At 40.0% G+C, this 18,357-nt stretch overlaps 1 protein-coding gene across 3 annotated transcripts in view; it reads left to right on the top strand.

Annotated features, from left to right (window-relative positions):
• The window catches only part of spire1a (spire-type actin nucleation factor 1a), a 40,332-nt gene that overhangs the window by 14,910 nt on the left and 7,065 nt on the right, over window positions 1-18,357 (top strand). For 2 of the 3 annotated variants that reach the window (XM_053490492.1, XM_053490491.1), the window contains exons 3-12: window positions 1,635-1,874; window positions 3,873-3,998; window positions 8,431-8,505; window positions 8,685-8,849; window positions 11,040-11,126; window positions 12,125-12,254; window positions 16,374-16,421; window positions 16,838-17,001; window positions 17,160-17,253; window positions 17,579-17,715. In XM_053490492.1, coding sequence (XP_053346467.1) covers window positions 1,635-1,874; window positions 3,873-3,998; window positions 8,431-8,505; window positions 8,685-8,849; window positions 11,040-11,126; window positions 12,125-12,254; window positions 16,374-16,421; window positions 16,838-17,001; window positions 17,160-17,253; window positions 17,579-17,715 — 1,266 coding nt within the window. The remainder of the gene's footprint in view (window positions 1-1,634; window positions 1,875-3,872; window positions 3,999-8,430; window positions 8,506-8,684; window positions 8,850-11,039; window positions 11,127-12,124; window positions 12,255-16,373; window positions 16,422-16,837; window positions 17,002-17,159; window positions 17,254-17,578; window positions 17,716-18,357) is intronic. The other variant, XM_053490493.1, reaches the window with a different exon arrangement.

Here is an 18,357-nt window from a genome sequence, read left to right as displayed (position 1 = left end):
TTCACTTGCTGATTACATCTGGAGTCTTTGACTTGCAAAGTGAAATAAGGAAGTTTAATATTTGCTTAGTCACATCTGTTGGGAGATTGATTCTGGTTAATTATTGGTACAGTTCTCTAATAAAAGTGATACTGTATAATGAAGTTGCTGGAAATAGTGGAGACGAAACGGATCAGGCGCTTCGTTTCGTTCATGAGAAAGTGTTATTGGTGTAGTCGTGGTCTCAATACCATTTATTTACAGTGAGATTTTTGCCTGAGTCTAAGATTTTTTTAGTAATAAAATTGTAATAAAGTTACATGCCATGTTAGTGCCTTTGATTAAAATTTTCCTAGGCAACCCACAAGGCCGAATGTTTCGCCCATTTTGCTTTTTCTAAACAGTGCGATCCAGCATTCACCTGATCCATGGGCCCAAAAAGTTCCAATCACCCTCATCATCAAGTACTGGTGCATTGTATTCTGGATCTTTGATTCCAGCATTTGCTGTCTTAGTAGCTTGGATGTTGGAACTCTTGGCTGTATGAGCTGTGACATGACCGTTTTACTTATTACATCATCTATTTCTTTATGTGTTTTACTGGTGGAGCTTTAATTTAATAGCTAGGATTAGGTACATAAGAGCTGTCTGTGAATTGTGCAAACACCACACAGGCATTTCTGCTTCTCTAACCAGGAGTGAGAGCTTGAGAGCTGTGCCGGTCTTCATCAGATCCACATACAATGATAAAAAAAAAAAAATATCAATTTAAAAGCCGAGAACATGAACACAGACGGATGTTATGGCTGGCAGTTCAGCTGTTACTTTAGCCGGATTAGATTACGCAACGGCATGGTAGTTATTTTGGTTCGGCGGGAGATTAATGTGTGTGTGTGTGTGTGTGTGTAAGGCATTGCTTCAAATGATTCCTAGGAAACTTAACGTACCATGTGCCGCACATTTGTTTTTGTTCGGAGTGTGTTTCTCACAGTAGGCATACACCCTGTTCGGCGACTCCCTTTAAAAACAAAACCAAAAAAAAAAAAAAAACACACACAACCTGCCAGGCTTTTGTTTATGAGCAGTGATAACACGCTATGGCCTGGGCTGGAACGTGATCTTAGTGCAATCGGTATTTCAGCACCTTTGTGTACCAGGATTACATTAGCAGGTCGGCTTTGGAAACTTTGGAAACCCTTACATTCTGTAATAAACGCGCACCTGGTTCGGATGTCGCAGATGAGATTTTCAAGAAAAGCACTCGGCCGAGCAAAACCCGGCCTGCTTCACTCCTTCGCCTTCGAGTTGGATGTGATCACCCTCGCTTCACCTTACATGCCCTCTTCTCACAGCACAATTTCATTACCCAGAGCTGATTGCTGTTTGTTAGGGAATGCCACACCACTTTTCTTCCCTTCTTCTGTGTGCGCCAACTTGGGTTTTATGTTTACCAAAAATAGGCTCACCCAAGCTGATATAATTGATTGTGAGCATGCAAGTCATGCTAGATGATAACAAAGGACATCTTTGTGTCCGATGATGTGTGATGAAGTGGGCATCCTGCTTCCATCACCATAAAAAAAAAAAAAAAAATCAGATTATTTAACTAACTACCAAATTTAACTGGTCTCATATTCTGCTTGTTTGTTTTGCAGGTGATCGAGTCTCTGGGCATTATGATTTACAAAGCTCTGGACTACGGGCTCAAAGAGAACGAAGAGCGGGAGCTCAGTCCTCCGCTCGAGAAGCTGATCGACCTCATGACCAACATGGCCAACACCACGGAGGTAGACGCCTGCCCGGACGAGGGCTACGAAGCCACCGAGGAGGAAGACGAAGGAGAGGAGGAGCAGACGGAGGTCTCGAGCATACGCGGCTACCGAGACATCATCACGGTAAAGGATGAATCGCTGAACTGAGAGGAAATGAGACAACACGGTTAGGATGTAGCCCTTTTTTAAAAAAATAAACGTATAAAGGGATCAGGATTGATTCCTAAAAAAAAAAAAAAAAGGGCGAAAAAATAGCACAAATCATGTGATCAGGTGTAGGTACGAAGCCACAGTCTCAAACTGTTCATTCTGCTCACTCAAGCTCGATTAAAGTCTCGGTAAATTAATATTTTTTTTAACCTGTTTACTAACCAACTCGTACAGCGATGTGGGACAAAGTGTGTTTTATGTACACACGGTTGTGTATACTGTTCTTTTTCAGCTCTGCATACACATCTGAGTTCCAAGAAATGATTACCTTATTTTGATTTACAATAAAAATAATAGTGAACCCTATAGTGCGAAATTATACACATTTAATTATACAGGGAGATTTGTGCAGGGTGTGACTGGAATTTATTTTCACCAACGTGTATGTATGATGTTAAAAAAAAAAAAAAAGGTGGAGCACTGAGTCACCTGTGAACTATAAAGATCTGTGGGATTCTGTGTGAATAAAGGAAGAAGAATTTATCTGTAGTTAAAGTCATTTCATAATTTTCTCATCTTGTCCAAATGTTGCCAACATGTTTTAAAGCGATATAAAATAGGGTTTAAAGATCGCTTTCGAATCGCTTTAACCTCACTGTTTTTTTTAGAAGTATGGATCCCTGATACTCGAGCTTTTGTGGAAAGAGATGTCGCACATTCCAGGACGAGGTGGAGCTTGGGGTTAGGTGTGCACAAAAATGTAATTTGGCCAGTTAGAGGTATTTATGGTGAAGTGTTGTTTTTTTTTTTTTTTTTTTTGGGCTTTGTGTTGGTTTTCATGAGAATCGGTTAAGAAAAATAACAATCTGTAGGAATAGACAATAGTTATAAAACACTTGTATATATAGTGCATAGACAGTAGCTTTCAGTTGACAATGATTTTTCACAGGAAGATAATTCTTTGTTTTATTTCACTTTGTCCTAAGCAGACTGTTTTTTTTTGTCTTTAAAAAAATAGTCGATAGAACCAAAAAAAAAAAAAAAGCACTTTCTGGCCACTTCATTAGGTATAACTGCTTGTGCCAATGCCAATCACATGGCAGCAACTCAATGCATTTACAGTAGGCATGTAGAAGTTCAAGATTTAAGTGACTTTGAGTGTGGCGTGGTTGCTGGGCGGAGTATTCCCAAAACGGTTAATCTACTGAGATTTTTATGCTCGACCATCTCTAGGGTGTAAAAAAAAAAAAAAAAATTCAGTGAATAACAGTTATCTAGGCAAAAGAGCCTTGTTGATGCCAGAGGTAACTGGAGGATGCCCAGACTGGTTTGAGCTGATTGAAAGACAACAGTAACTTAAATTCAAATTTAATTTTATTTGTATAGCGCTTTTAACAATTGTCATTGTCAAAACGTAAAAACAAAATTATAGAGGTTCGATCCGATCGTCAGAATGATCAGATCGTCCCTGATGAGGGAGCCATGGGCGACGAGGAAAAACTCTCTGAGATGGCGATAGGAAGAAACCTTGAGAGGAACCAGACTCAACTGGGAACTCTTCTCACTTGGGTGTGTTAGGAGGCTGGAAGTTCAATATAACAGTTGATGTCTTTACGTTAATATGGAGTCTAGTTTGTTATTGGCGGCTCAGGTAGACTGTAGGAAATTCCAGTCCTGAACTATGCTGAGGAGCATCTCTGAAAGCTCAACACACATCGAGCTACATTAACAGTAGACCAAACTGGGTGTTGCTCCTCTCAGCTAAGAACAGGAGGTGCATGTGATCATCACAATTGGACAATGTTGGGAATATGTTACCTGGTCTGATGAGTCTCGATTTCTGAACATTTGGATGGGTCATGATCAATGAGAGCATGGATCCATCCTGCCTTGTATCAACCGTTCAGACTCCTGCTGGTGGTAATAATATTAAAGGAATTTATGTCCTAATAGAACATTTTCCTTCTTCAGCTCTGCACGTCCCACCTCCCGCGTTCATCAGACGCTCCCAACCACTACCAGGCCGTGTGCCGAGCGCTGTACGCCGAGACTAAGGAGCTCCGGACCTTCCTGGAAAAGATCAAGAATGCCAAAGAGGTGAGACTTCGTTACTGTCCTGTTAGCACACTGCCACATTTCCTGATGTATACCCTTGGAAATTACTCTCATCTGGCGTTTGGACTTTACCCATTACATGTTAGAAAGTTTTTGTGTCTAAAAATGACACATTTATAGGTCACATTTTGATACAAGTTAAAATCATATGAAATATTCTAGACTTCTGTATTCCACCACTATAAAAAAATCTTTAAGATCTGTTTGATTTCTTCTTTGTTGTCCCCCTAAATAAATATCATACATTTTCTTTCTTGAGAAAGTGTCCTGGAAATAGGAAAGTAATCCAGGATAACGCGTTACACCTACAATCCTAATATGCATTCTCATCCTAAAATAGCATCTTCTGGATTGTTTTATTCTTTTTAGATTGCATTTTTTTTTTTTAATAAAGATTAATCTGTGGAATGTCCAAAAGACAAGATTGTTCCTGATGGTACTTACTATAAATAGATTAGTGTTTTACTATAAATAGTCATCAGCCTCTTTTTCCTCGTTCTTGAATATAATGGGATAAAAAAAAAACACTTATATTAATAAAAAATGCCATCCGTTGACACTAGACCATAAAAATAAACCTCTAATTGAAGATAGCTTTGCAGTATCTATTATTATTATTATTATTATTATTTGATTACCAGTCTCATCCGGGCTTCAGTGGCGGAGTGATTTTGTATAGGCACAGAGGTCTCACCCCAAGGCACAACAATAGCAGCCTGTCCGTGGTGATGTTGGGACTCGAACCCGTGACCCTCCCATCAGCAACCCATAGACTCAACCCTCTGACTCTCCAATGACTTCAACTTGTGTTATGAAGTCTACAGTAGATGGCTGCAATAAAGCTGTACGAGTTGTTACTATAGAAACGATGATGCATTAAATTGAGCACAATGATATAATGTTAAATTCCAGCTTTTATAGAAAAAGTAGGCCACTTCCTTCGATTTTGATCGTCATTAGTCCCACTCCTTTGAAACTCTGTAGTTAAGAAGTGAAGCAGCATGTTTCACATTTGAGTCAGACTAACGTAACGTTTGCCTCTCTGATCAACCTGCGGTTAAAATTCTTCACCCTGATATAGCATGGGGGTTTTATGTTTCTCGCCAGCACCACTCCATCAGCTGTTTGCTGAGGGTTTGGCTCGTTATGCGTTTTCGTGACTACTCCTAAGTACAGGCACCAAGGAGGCTCTGGTTCACGCTCACGTCATGGGTGTGTCCCCTCTGGCTATTTTAAAGCTATCCAGCAGCTCTGCCTGTTGCCTATCAGAGTTCTCCTGACTTCAGTGAGTAACCGAGAAATGACTCAGTAATGCACAGAACATCATGTACAGGGATTGGGCAAACGCAAGAAAGTTCTCAGGCTACATTTAAATAAAAACAAACCAAAAAAAACAAGCAAAAACACATGATGATGATCACGAGTTAGTAGCACATAACTCTTAATAACGTCCATCGTAGTGCCTTTATTATTATTATTATTATTATTATTATTAATAATAATATTCTTTAAATAATTTTCCGATATTTAATGAATAGAATTATAAATAAGAATAAGCATTTAACGATTCCAAAAAGTATTCGCTCTTAAAAAAAAAAAAAAAAAAAAACACCCAGCACTTTTTAAATATTAACTACCAACTACGAGATATTAACAATGCTTGCAATGGATTCTTATTTATTTATTTATTTATTTAAATATTTTTTTAATAATGAATCATTTACTTTCAATTTATAATTCGACCTTATCACTCAGTATCGCATCGTCTCTAAAAGACAAAAAGACGGACAGAACGCTTCTTTCCATTTTCAAGGAGGATTCATTCATGAAATTTAACTGATGCAATGTCCTGTTGAACATGCGACCCGAGGAATATTCATGCATATTTAATACAGGTGAAACGTGAGTAAATGAAACTGTGAAAAACAACTTCTGTAATGGTTTACACATAAAAAGTCATCGCTCAAGCCTGAGATGGAAAAAATATCAGACAAAAAAATATGATCCAAGACATGATGATAGGTGATGTGCATCATGATATACAGTATAGGCTTCCTTAGAATGTTTAATATTTCTAAAATAACAAAACAAAGAAACCCATATTATAGTCAATTTGTAATTATAAAAAAGAAAATGAACATCAAGATTACAGTATTCATAATATTGTAATAACACCCAGCTTTAATCGCCTTAACATTGATGCAATGATGATGATAAAGATATTTTAATGATGTCATATTAGTGTAAATTGTAGTTTAGGTGATCTGGGCCAAATAAACATGTTGTATTGTAGCCAAGGATATATACTGTACATATATATATATATATATATTTAAATGTAATTATACCACATTGACTTTTCTTACATAACATCAGCCATAAAATGAAAACATAAGAGGTTTTATAATCAGCGTGTAAAGAGATGAGTGCATGACTACACTGTGTTTATTTAGTGCTCACAGTACAGAATGTGCCCATTTATTCCTTGCACCCACCATGTGACTCAAACCCTGACGTTCAACCGAATATCACGCCTGCATTAGCTGAACCCGAAAACCTGATCTCGGTTACAAAAGCTTCAGAGGAAGACGAAAAGACACGCTGCAGAGATGCTAAATATGGATGGAAGAGCTGTGAAGCCGGTGAATTGGCAGTCTCGGTCTCTCAGGATTTCCTTGTGAGCGGAGGCGGAGTATAAGAATAAGTCATGATTCACAGAGAAATCCCAGAATTCCCTTCTGTGGGAGTGATATGCATCATTCTGATTATGAATGGTGAAAGTTTGTGTATCCTATATTGTAATGATTTATTGTGTGTGTCAGGGGTAGCTCAGTGGTTAAGACATTGGACTACGGGTCGGAAGATCCCAGGTTCAAATCCCACAACCACTAAGTTGTCCCTGTTGGGCCCTTGAGCAAGGCCCTTAACCCTCAACTGCTCAGATGTATAATGAGATTAAAATGTAAGTTGCTCTGGATAAGAGCGTCTGCCAAATGCAAAATGTAAATGTGTGCTTGAGCGCTTTTAGGTAAGATTAAGATGTTTAAAGTCTTTTTGATCTTCTTTAAAAAGTAGCTCTCTTTTCTAGGTGTGTTAGAAGTTTATCTTCAGGATTTCAGGTGGTCTGTATAATGTCTATAAAATGACTGATCCCAAACAAGCATTTCTAACAATCCCAAGCATTCCAGACTGGAAGTGTGTAAGGGACTTACATTTTATGTCATTATACATTTGAGCAGTTGAGGGTTAAGGGCCTTGCTCAAGGGCCCCAACAGGGACAACTTGGTGGTCGTGGGATTTGAACCTGAAACCCTCCGAATCGTAGTCAAATGCATTAACCACTGAGATACCCCTGACTCCCTAGAATCTTTTGCTAAGGCCATGCCTTAACACATGTTTACATCTTTCATAGGTTATTTCTGCAAGCATTAATGAAACAATAAAACCATCTAGGCCTAAATGCAAACCGTCTTGTGCCTCCAGGGTGCCTTTGGCCCTTTGGTACTTGACTATACAGGGTGTACTGTGGTGTTTGGCCTCCTTGAATCAGACTTGTTTGATTCCATAGTTGGGATCTTTGGAGTTTGGGGCCCGGGTGGTGGTCTTGGGCTCATTGATGTGGAAGGCAGGCTGTAGTGCACTAATTGTTCTGGTGCCTTTCTATCAAGGCCAACATTGAGTTTTTTTCAGCAATTTGTGCTGCATTGGCTTTTATGTGGGATCGGACTGGACAGACTGGCCTTGGCTCCCCACAGGCATAAATGATCATTGGGTGCCCATGAGCCTGTAACCAGTGTACTGGTATATAATTGATAATCAATGTTATTCAATTCACCTGATGTTATGACTGATCGGTGTTCATGAAGATAAACGAATAGCAAAACTTCTCTTATTTCAATTCATAACCAGTGAGTGAATTGTTTTGCCATGATGCTCTCCATCACCATATTGATGCCTCAAACTAGATCAGGTGTTTTGAGAATAAACACACTTCTCACTTTTGTTTTGGTTCAGTCCAGTCCAGTCTGACGTCTTTTCAGATACATGGGTTAAATAAATGCCTCAAGCAGAGATCTTCTACAGACGTTTTAAAAACATGAACTCACTGAACTACTGTGTTCAGCTTTGCACTAAACTCTGCATTCGATGATCATGATCGAGAAGAAAGTCCATCTATATTTTAGCACTCATGACTACATAGTAGACTGATGTGGTGAATATTTGAAGTTGATTGACAGTTGCACTTGTCTTTTTTTCGAACAAACACTCGTATCTCTCTCCGGTTACAAAAAGCTTTTTACAGTGGTCTATTCGTCTATTCTCCCACGATAATACTTAGTTTTTAGAAATCCCACAATGCATTCTAAATGAACGCTGACCTCATTCTGCCTTTTCATTCCTTATTTCCACTCAGAATTTGCGGCGCATGGAGGGAGAGACTCCCGATGAACCTGTCCGAGATCTGAACGAGCTGCAGAACGACGACTGGGTAAAAACCTTATATGTAACTTACAGTAAATATAGAATTTAGTCATGGATTCATTGACGCCGACAGTATGAGTGTTTTGTGTTTTTTTTAGGATTAGAATAATATTGAGTCATAGCTCTTGTAGCGTACGTCTTGTGCATGCACGTCAAACTCGAGGTGTGCATTCTTGTGCCGTGCAGGCTCGATGCTGGGTGCAAGTGATGAGGGACCTGAGGACCGGTGTGAAGCTGAAGAAGGTGCAAGAGCGGCAGTACAACCCGCTACCCATCGAGTACCAGCTCACTCCGTACGAGATGCTCATGGATGACATCCGTTCAAAGCGCTACAAGCTCCGTAAAGTCATGGTGCGTGTGTACCGTATGTGCGTCTGTTGTTCCGATGAGATTTAAGGTCAAAGTCATGCTACAGTAAGAACTCGATCGTGAGACAAAAGATTTGACATACAGCATATAATGATATTAATGAGGAATTCCTCGGGTTTTTTCATTCACACGGGCGGGTCTTATTTTCATCGCTACGCAACAACAACTTTAGAAATGACTATGCATTTCGGTCATCTCGTTCCGCACACACCTCGCATTCCGACAGAGGCAATTAAACGCGTACTGTAAATGACATGCATATAAAACAGTGTCCAGTGAATGTGTTTTGTATTTTTCTAATGAGTCATTTATTGCAATATAAAACACAAGTTTACATTTATGTAATGAAGAAAATGGTAACAACAACATACAACTTTTTTTTTTGCATACAATAAAAAAAAAAATGTATGGACATTCATGTTCAAAAGTTTGTGCACCCTCTTTTAATTGTGTAAAAACAGTATAAATATCATCTGACCGTAGCGAGTCTCAGCATAACCTCAGATGAACAAAACAACTTTTTTTTTTTAACCGTGCCATTATTTGACAAAAATAAAGCAAAAAGGAAAAAAAAAAAAAATCATGTGGGCAAAACTAAGTACCCATTTATGATTCAATAGCTTGTAGATCCACCCTTATCCTACCCTCTTAAATCCTGTGGAAGCAGTAATATTTATTTTAAACTTATTCTTATTGCCCAGGTTTTTTCTTTATGACCTTATTTTTGTTAAATAAAAAAAAATGAGGTTATGTTTGCCTAATCCTATGTTTGCTATGATCAAATGGTTTTTATGATGTTTTTACACAATTTAAAAGAGGGGGCACTAACTTTTGAACATGAATGTCTATACATTTAAAAAATTCCAAGTTTTGTTCTTTTACTTGAACAAAAATATTGTTTCCCCTCATCCTAGGCCTTTTCCCACGTCGAAAAATTAAATTCCAAACTTCCGACACTGGAGACTCCTTCCAAAAAATGTGAAATATGTATGTATTATGAGCACGAGTATTAAAATCTCTTAATATAATGTAGCACTATTAAAACAATTGCATTAATATAAACCATAAACTTTCCAATCCATGCTCTTGTATGAAAACCACAATCAAATCCGTTGCATTGTCATTACATTTGGTTCTTAATAGCGTGGTAGAACCCGAGGAGCTCTTGAACGACGCGCATTCTGTCCCAAGTACGCACCTGTGTATCCTCTCATCTGAAGCGACATCTGCGCCGCCGCCGCTCTGTGAGCATCATTTACAGTATTATGCGCCTTATGCATAATAAATCTGTTTCGAGAAATGTCTTCTGTCTTGTGCTGAGAAGATGAATTTTAATCAGCACACTCCTCACTCCCACATTTTGCCCAAACCATTTCTGCGGGGTCCAGTTGTACATTTCTGTGTGCCCTCATGTCTATGACGTATGGAAGCAAATAAAGAATTGGCATCCAATATGCATATTTTCAATTCGATAATATTCGGCTTGCAAATGTGTTAGTATTGTCACGTTAACGTTCTAAGAATATAACGCCATACGGACGGATTTTCAGGTTAAACAAGGTAAGCCACTTGTTCTGTTTGTTTGTTTTTTTCCTTCCCTGCATGACTAGCTGAGGTGGAGTCCCTTATACAGTACAGTACATTCACTTTTATTTCAGTGCACGTGTACAGTCCATCCAGAATAGGCTATCCGAAGATGATCGCTGGACATTTTGTAGGTCGGCTATAAATCTACAAAATTAAATATGAATTAAGTAGAAATGGGAAAGGTGCAATACCCTGAAGAGATGAATTAAATAAATTAACTAAATTACGTTTATGCCATTTGGTTGACGCACCATCCGAACAGGTGAGGAACAGGTTGAAGGGCCGTGCTCCAGCTTGGTGGTGCTGGGGTTTGAACCTGGGACCTTCCGAGCTACCTCAAATTGATTGTGTATAATGCTTTTGTTTATGGAAATGATTTTAGTTTTGGCTTTCCATAAACGCACAACACAATCCTCAAGACTCCGTAGTAGACAAACTCGTCAGGTGACAGGTCTACATGATGCGTCATTTCTTTTTCTGTTCAACATCTTCATAATGAACCTGTCCATCTTTAAGGCCTCACTGATGACAATCCTATATATAGGTCTGAACTGTGACTTATTTTCCTGTTTCATTGTGTTTCAGGTGAACGGTGACATTCCTCCAAGGTTAAAGAAGAGCGCTCATGAGGTCATATTGGAGTTTATACGTTCCAGACCTCCTCTGAATCCAGTTAGTCTACAAACACACACACACACACACACACACACATACAGTGTTGAAAATGCGAAGTGGTGAAAAGGTTGCAATGTTTTCAGACCTGTGATGATCATATAATTAGCTTTTGTCCCAAATTGCATTTTCTTATATGTGTAACTTGACATAAGTTTAAGAGATGGACATGATTCTGACATATTTTGCCATATTATGAAAGCCAAACTACTACATTGTCAAAAATTTGATATTTACACATATAACAAGAGCCACGACTCCTTGTAGTTATTACGGAATAATTAAAATGATCTATCTCAAGTTCATAATAAACATTAAGAGTGATGGATACTATCATAAAGATACAAGGCATCATATCTAACATCATTGCATTCTGAGATGCTAGAAGGGCACACACACACATATATACACTCATTTATCATTTCACTACGGGCAAGTTAGCCTACTCTCAGTTTTTTGGACTGTGGGATGAAACCGGAGAACCCGGAGGAAACCCACCATGCAAACTTCATGCACACAGAGACGGGAATCGAACCCGGAGCTTGGATATTCAAGCCAACAGTGCTAACCACTATGCCGCCCTTGTCACCTGTTTACATTCTGAGTAAATTCTAGAGATGAGTGCGTGGATGTAATGTTTTCTCAATCCAGCCCATGGTGCAACAAAATTCATCTGCATGATTTTATGCACTGTACTGCTGCCACGTGATTGGTCGATTGAATAAATGAGCAAATAAAAAAAGTGAAGGCTTTGAGCTTTAAAAGAATAACAAAATTGGTACCGAATAACGTTATTGTGGAAATTTTGGAACTTGCATCAATCCTTACTAAACCTTAGAAGTAACATGTAATAAATAAAGGAAACTTTATAGTTCATCTCACAGCACTCCAAAAATCTAAAAAGGGTAACCTATGTATAATGATATGTATACTGTAATGATAGGTTTCTTTGTTTTTTTCTTATCTAACCTGCGATTCCAATGCTTACCTCTGTTAAGGTGGCCGCCCGGAAGCTCAAGCCTCATCCTCCAACACCTCCGAGCCTCCACGAGCGCATCCTAGAGGAAATCAGATCCGAGAGGAAGCTGAAGCCTGTTTCCCCTGACATGATACGCAGAAACCGACTCGGTAAAAAAAAAAAAAAAATTTTTACTCCAAATAAATCGAGTTTGTGCTTATTCCTAAATTTAAAGTACAAGAGTGTTCAAGTCAAACCGGGACTTTCGATTGTGCAGAATAACAGAACATTACGAGAATGAAATCTCCCTTTATTTCTCTATATAATCCTCAGCTACACTAATGCACTTATCCCAGCGTTTCACTAGTGCTTGAAGAAAGTTTACTCAGTACATTTGTCTGCTTCACGTCTGAAATTCTGGCCTCCCAGGAACTCCTTTAATAGACCAAACATTTGGAAATGGCTTGAAGCATGGTCAGGACTGTATGGGGGAACTCCCAGACGAGTTTCCAGTCAAGTCTTGCAGCCAAGCTGTTTTTTTTGCAACGTCTGCAGGGGGCTCCAAGCTGCGATCTTCATTCACGGCCGGATGGCCTTCTTTAAACATTTGCACCACTCAGATAGTTTACTGCAGCTAAGAGTCTCATCACTGTACTGAACTGTACTGCTTTATTCTTTCATACACAAGAAATTTCATCACAAGTCCCAGTTTGACTCGAACGCCCCATGCATATTAAAATTCTAGAGAATATATCCTAGAGAACCGCGTGAAACGCGCTCATTACAGTGGGAACGCACAATGCAGTGATCACATGACAGTCCTTATTAAATTAAAAGTATCCAGATGTGCCGGAATATAAAGAAAAGCCTTGATTATGGTGTTTCTTCTTTGATCTACAACAATCTAAGACAACATGCCTACACCAACAGAGCTTTAAACAAGGAGGGATACAATTTGATCTCTCACACACACACAACCCAAACCATGATCTCTGATTAGGTGCTCAAACACACCCTCAATTTATTGTGTGTTTCAAATGTCAAATGTAAAAAAAGTAAGGTGTGCGTTGCCTTTCTTGTTTTTCCGCTGTAATGTTTGCGTATCAACCTCACACTTATTTATTTTAAATCAAAAGCCGTGAAAATGTCATGCTGCTTATTAAGACATGAGTATAGAAAGGAAACGCAGAAACTGTGTGTGATTATGTGTGCTATTGCTTATGCATGCCTGCCCCTGCTGCAGCCTCGCAACCCATTCAGATTTGGAGGATTTTCATTTAGACATGGCTTACACTCACCCACTCCCGTGTGAATGCGCCATGCTTCCGTCGCTGCTTCCTACTTCTCACAAGAAACATCTGGTTTCTCTTTGCTTCCTCAGTTTGAAAATTCCTGTTATTATAAATGTCGGTCATTTTATTCACATTCATGATGATTTTGCTGATTTACAGTAGAGGATGGTTTATATAATGCTTCTAACTAAAAGTTTTTTTTTTGTGCATATTATATGGCACATATTATTAATAGAGTGCATCTAAACCATTTGACCAATCTGCTCTACGAAGCAAGCTTTATAGATTAATCTGAAGTAATTTAATCCTCTCGATTGTTTAAGACATAATGCAAACGTTGTTTTTAGTGTTTCGGCTGCTCCCGTCCAGGGGTGGCCACAGAGGACCGTCCCATCCGCGCACACACCTTGGCACGGGTTCTTACGCCAGATGCCCTTACTGATGCGACCCTCCCATTTTACCCGGGCTTAGGACAGGCACCGCATCCACTGGCTTGGGTTTGTGCATTGGGTAGAAATTGGACCAAGGCATATATAAAATAATAGCAACACTCTGGGTGGTACGCTTCTTTGGGGCTTCTCCATACCGTAACTCTTCCAGATGTGGAAAAGACAGTGAAGGTGGACTCATCAAAGAACAACACATGTCTCATATTGTCCACAGGCCAAGATTTTCGCTGCTGGCACCATTGAAACCGACGTTCAGCATTGGCACGAGTGACCAAATGTTTGGCTATAGCAGCCCGGCCATGTACATTGACCCTGTGGAGCTCCCGACGAACAGTTTAGGTGGAAACAATTGAGAGTTGAGGTGCACATTTAATTCTGCAGTGGGTTGGGCAGTTGTGGGTTTATGTGCTTTTCACATGGTCTCGAGCAGTTTTTTTCTCTACATTCATCCTAGCGTGTGATAAAGCAGCAGCAAAAGTTTGCTAAACAACATTTATGCAACTTAGTTATGTTTGTACAGCAACAAATCCAAGCCACTGGCGCAAAGGATTTCTGAGACCATTCATATTGCATGTGTGGTCCGATGTTCCTTCAGTTCACCACTCACAAAACTGGACATGCGTTCCTGTGCAGTTACATACCTTTAAACCATGATTTAAATTTAGTGTTTCTTAACCAAAAGGAACGGTGACTTTTTTTGTTTGAAGTATGAACATAGGATTAGTGTGCAGTTCTGGAAAAAAAAAAAGCTGGAAAGGTTTTTTTTTTTCTTTTCATTGGCAGCACGGTGGCATAGTGGTTAACACCGTCGCCTTGTACCTCCAGGGTCTGGGTTCGAGTCCCGCCTTGGGGACTGTTTGCATGGAGTTTGCATGTTCTTCCCGTGCTTGGTGGGTTTCCTCCGGGTACTCCGGTTTCCTCTCACAGTCCAGAGACATGCAGATTAGTGTGTGAATGTTGCCCGGAGTTCTTATCACGGTATAGTGGAATAAACACTTTGGTCACCATTGGCGTCCACGGTCCCTAGTTGGACTACAGAGGTTCCTAAATGAACGGATGAGATTCAAAATTACTCTAAACCCATTCTGACTGTTTATAGGATTGCTGTTAGAGTTCGAAAGTTTGCTGTTTATATAAATGTAGGAGTCTAATGTTGCATTGCGTTCTTTATAAAGCATTTCTAAATCTTTACACTTATCTTTTTTGTTTTCTTCTGAATGTCAAATTGCTGTATAGAATGCCTTCCCAAATGCGTTTAAATCCGCTCTCAAGATTACTTTTTTTTGTCCTTTCCTCGCCGTCCTGTAACGCTGGCCTGATCGCTCAGCAATGCGACCGCTTAGCATGTCCGTGAGTTTCGACTTATCAGGTAAAGGCTCTGAGTGAGCTTCTTAACCACAGTTTTACCCCCTGAGACTTTAATCAAACCTGCTGGTTTACTAGTTTTGCTTTGTCCCAGGCTTTTCTTCTGAAGAGAAAAGGAGTTAAGATGAGGAAGAGGTCAATGCAGCACATATTGTAACATTATATAAATATTACATTTACATTAAGTACAGTGATACCTCGGCACACCAATGCCTCGCCTTAAGAATTTTCGCAAGGAATTTGTTGCATTTTGTGCAAGATTTACTGAAGACATACTGTTGCACCATGGGTCCGAAGAAAGTCCGAAGTAGTCACTTCCAGCTTTCAGTTTTGTTTTCTAAAGCAGAGAGAAATCATAATTTAAGGTTACTGTTAGTGAGGTTTAATGTCTATTTATTTTATAATTTACTGCATATACATGTCTTTTCTAAATTTTTGGAACGGATTATCTGCATTTACATTATTTCCTATGAGAAAATGCGTTTCACAATACGAACTCGCCTCTGGGAAGGGATTAAATTCCTATGCCGAGGTTCCACTGTATTGTAATTATATTACAATCATCAGGATTAGTCTAATAATGCATGATCACTGTCTCGCAGTAACTCAAGGAAGCAGGACTTTTATCCTTTGTGAACACACGACTCTGAATCTATGACCAGGGCTGGAAATAATTCGGCTCCCTTTATGATTTTTTCTTCTTCTTATGGTTTCTCGTAGTTTTGTTTCCATAATATTAACACTTTGAACTATTTATAACTAGGATATACTGTAAGACGATAGTCATGGATAGCAATTTATTCCCTTGTATAAGTAAGGCTGCTTGTCCTGACTCCTTTCCTCCAGCTCCTCTTCTCTTAGTAATCAAAATAATTGGCTTACCGTTCCCACTTTGCACCATCTTTTTTTTTTGTGTGTGTGCCCTTACTGGCCTGCGTTTGCACTTTTCACTGTATGTGCTTGCTCAGTGAGTCACGTTGCCCATACCATGGCGGAATGGCTTAAATCCTTCCTTGTGTGTGTGTGTAGCGCTTTTTTGCTTGAACCCCCCCAACCTCCCCAGCGCGTGTGAACGTGGCTGATTCGTCAGGAATCAGTTCACAGCCTCATAAAGCAAATCCGAAAGAGAACATGCTTGCTGGTGTTGTTTTGAGATCATATTGAAGAATATGTTCCTTTCTAGGCGCGGGTAAAAGCATCAGCACTCCCCAGGACTTGTTCCTATGCTCAGGTAAAAGATCACAAACACACGCACGATGGTTGAACCGTTGATCCTCGGCACACGTTCGGGATGTGTGAGTGGCGTGACCTTTCTTATGAACAAGTCGATCTAAAAAAAAAAAAATCTAAAAGAGTTTGAATGAATTGTTTCCGAATTAAAAGACATTAGTTTGAATGAATTGTTGCTGTGAAGAAAATGCTCATCACACAAATATGGAAATATAAATAGATCATTTCAGAAATTGTTAGCATGTTTACCGGTTGTGTATCATGCATTATAGTGTTGGTGGGTTAAGTTTGCGTATCTAGCTAATCTAAAAATTTAACGAGACTGTACTAAAAGTTAATATCTTATGGCATTGTAAATTGATACAACTGTGTTGACTGTGTCCTACGTTTTTTAATTATGTCCCATGTCTCATACAGGCAGCCAGGGTACACCCAGGAAGAAGATTGCTGTCAGCACACTGGCGTTGGCTGATGACACTCCACCTTCTCCGAACCCTGCCAGCGGAGAGCAGCCACTCTTACAAAAGAAGAAATTGCTCAAGGCACCGACGCTGGCCGAGCTCGACAGCTCCGACTCTGACGTGAGTGTTCGAGGGCTCTGTTTGTGATGTGTAGTGATACTGGGGTAGGCTCCAGGTCCCCGCGACCCTGAATACAGGATAAAGCGGTATAGAAGATGAGTAAGTGAGAAGTAAAGCATGTCCCTCTGATTCATTAATCCATGTTTTTGTTATAAAAGGATGACTCGAGCACACAGAGAACAACCAGCAGCTCCAGCCTATCCACTTCTGTGGTGGACGGCACGTCTCCGGATTCCGTCAGGGGCAAAAGGAGTAAGCTCTCATATTCAGTCCAGTCCCTGTACCTGAGCTGTATCAGAGGAATGTTTTTTGTTTGTTGCACCACATGGTGACCTATGATTAGTATACTGGTGATGGTGAATGCTGAGTGGGAGGTGAATAGACGAGAGGGGAATGGGGTTGTTACAGAAACAATGTCTTTAGACATTTTCCAGCCTGTCATAGTAAAAACACTTGTTCCTTCTTTTAATCTAATCTACATCCTTTGATAAAATTTAATGCAAAGGAATGAGGGGTGGCTCAAGACCTTTGCACAAAACTGTTATTACTCACACTCACTCTTTCTATTTCTCTTCAGTCCCTCCTCGGCTCGTCCCCCTATCGTTCACACCTCAACCTGACCGCCACATGGCATCACAGCGGAGGCACTCCAGCGATAAGGAGACCACGGCCGGATTTCGGATACCTCCCCCTCGACAGACCTCCAGATCTCTGGTATGTTGATCTGCATTGTGATTCAGACGTCATTTACTTGATTCTTGCGAAATAGAGCAATAATATACATTTTTATTTCAATATATTTACTCATAATAGCAATACCTGTATCCGTTCTTATTCATGCGATTATATCCGGTCAGCCAATCAGGGGGAGTGGTAGTTTATGCGGCTAAGGCTCTAGGGCTGTAGGTTGTTGGTTGGGGGATCTGAGGATATACGGGTTCGAGTTGCGCCATTGCCACACCCCTTACTATGCAGCCAGTGCATCCGGTGCCAGTCCCAAACCCAGTTAAAATTGTGTCAGGAAGGGAATCCGGCATAACATCCGTGTCAGGTTGTAAGCAACCCCTTGACAAAAGCAGCTGAAAGGTATTTTTTTTTTTCGAGATTTTCTCCATTATTTAGTCATGTCTAATTCCTCCCCGTCACTAGGGGGCTCCCACATTCAGCTACTACTACAGTACCACTCAGTCAGGAGGGCCAAAGACCATCAACTGTTTCCTCCGAACCACGTGACGCCAACCCACCGCATCTTTTCAAACTGTTTGGTCACGCATCGTTGGGGGCGGCGTAACACACTCGGAGGACAGCGCTGTCCGCTCCTTCTGCTTGCGTGAGCTCACAGACGCCCCTGATTGG

The sequence above is a fragment of the Clarias gariepinus genome, chromosome 28 (genome assembly GCF_024256425.1).
Source record: "Clarias gariepinus isolate MV-2021 ecotype Netherlands chromosome 28, CGAR_prim_01v2, whole genome shotgun sequence".
Lineage (NCBI taxonomy): Eukaryota > Metazoa > Chordata > Actinopteri > Siluriformes > Clariidae > Clarias > Clarias gariepinus.
Note: the sequence above shows the minus strand (reverse complement) of the source record. Positions and strands in the feature narration are given on the sequence as shown.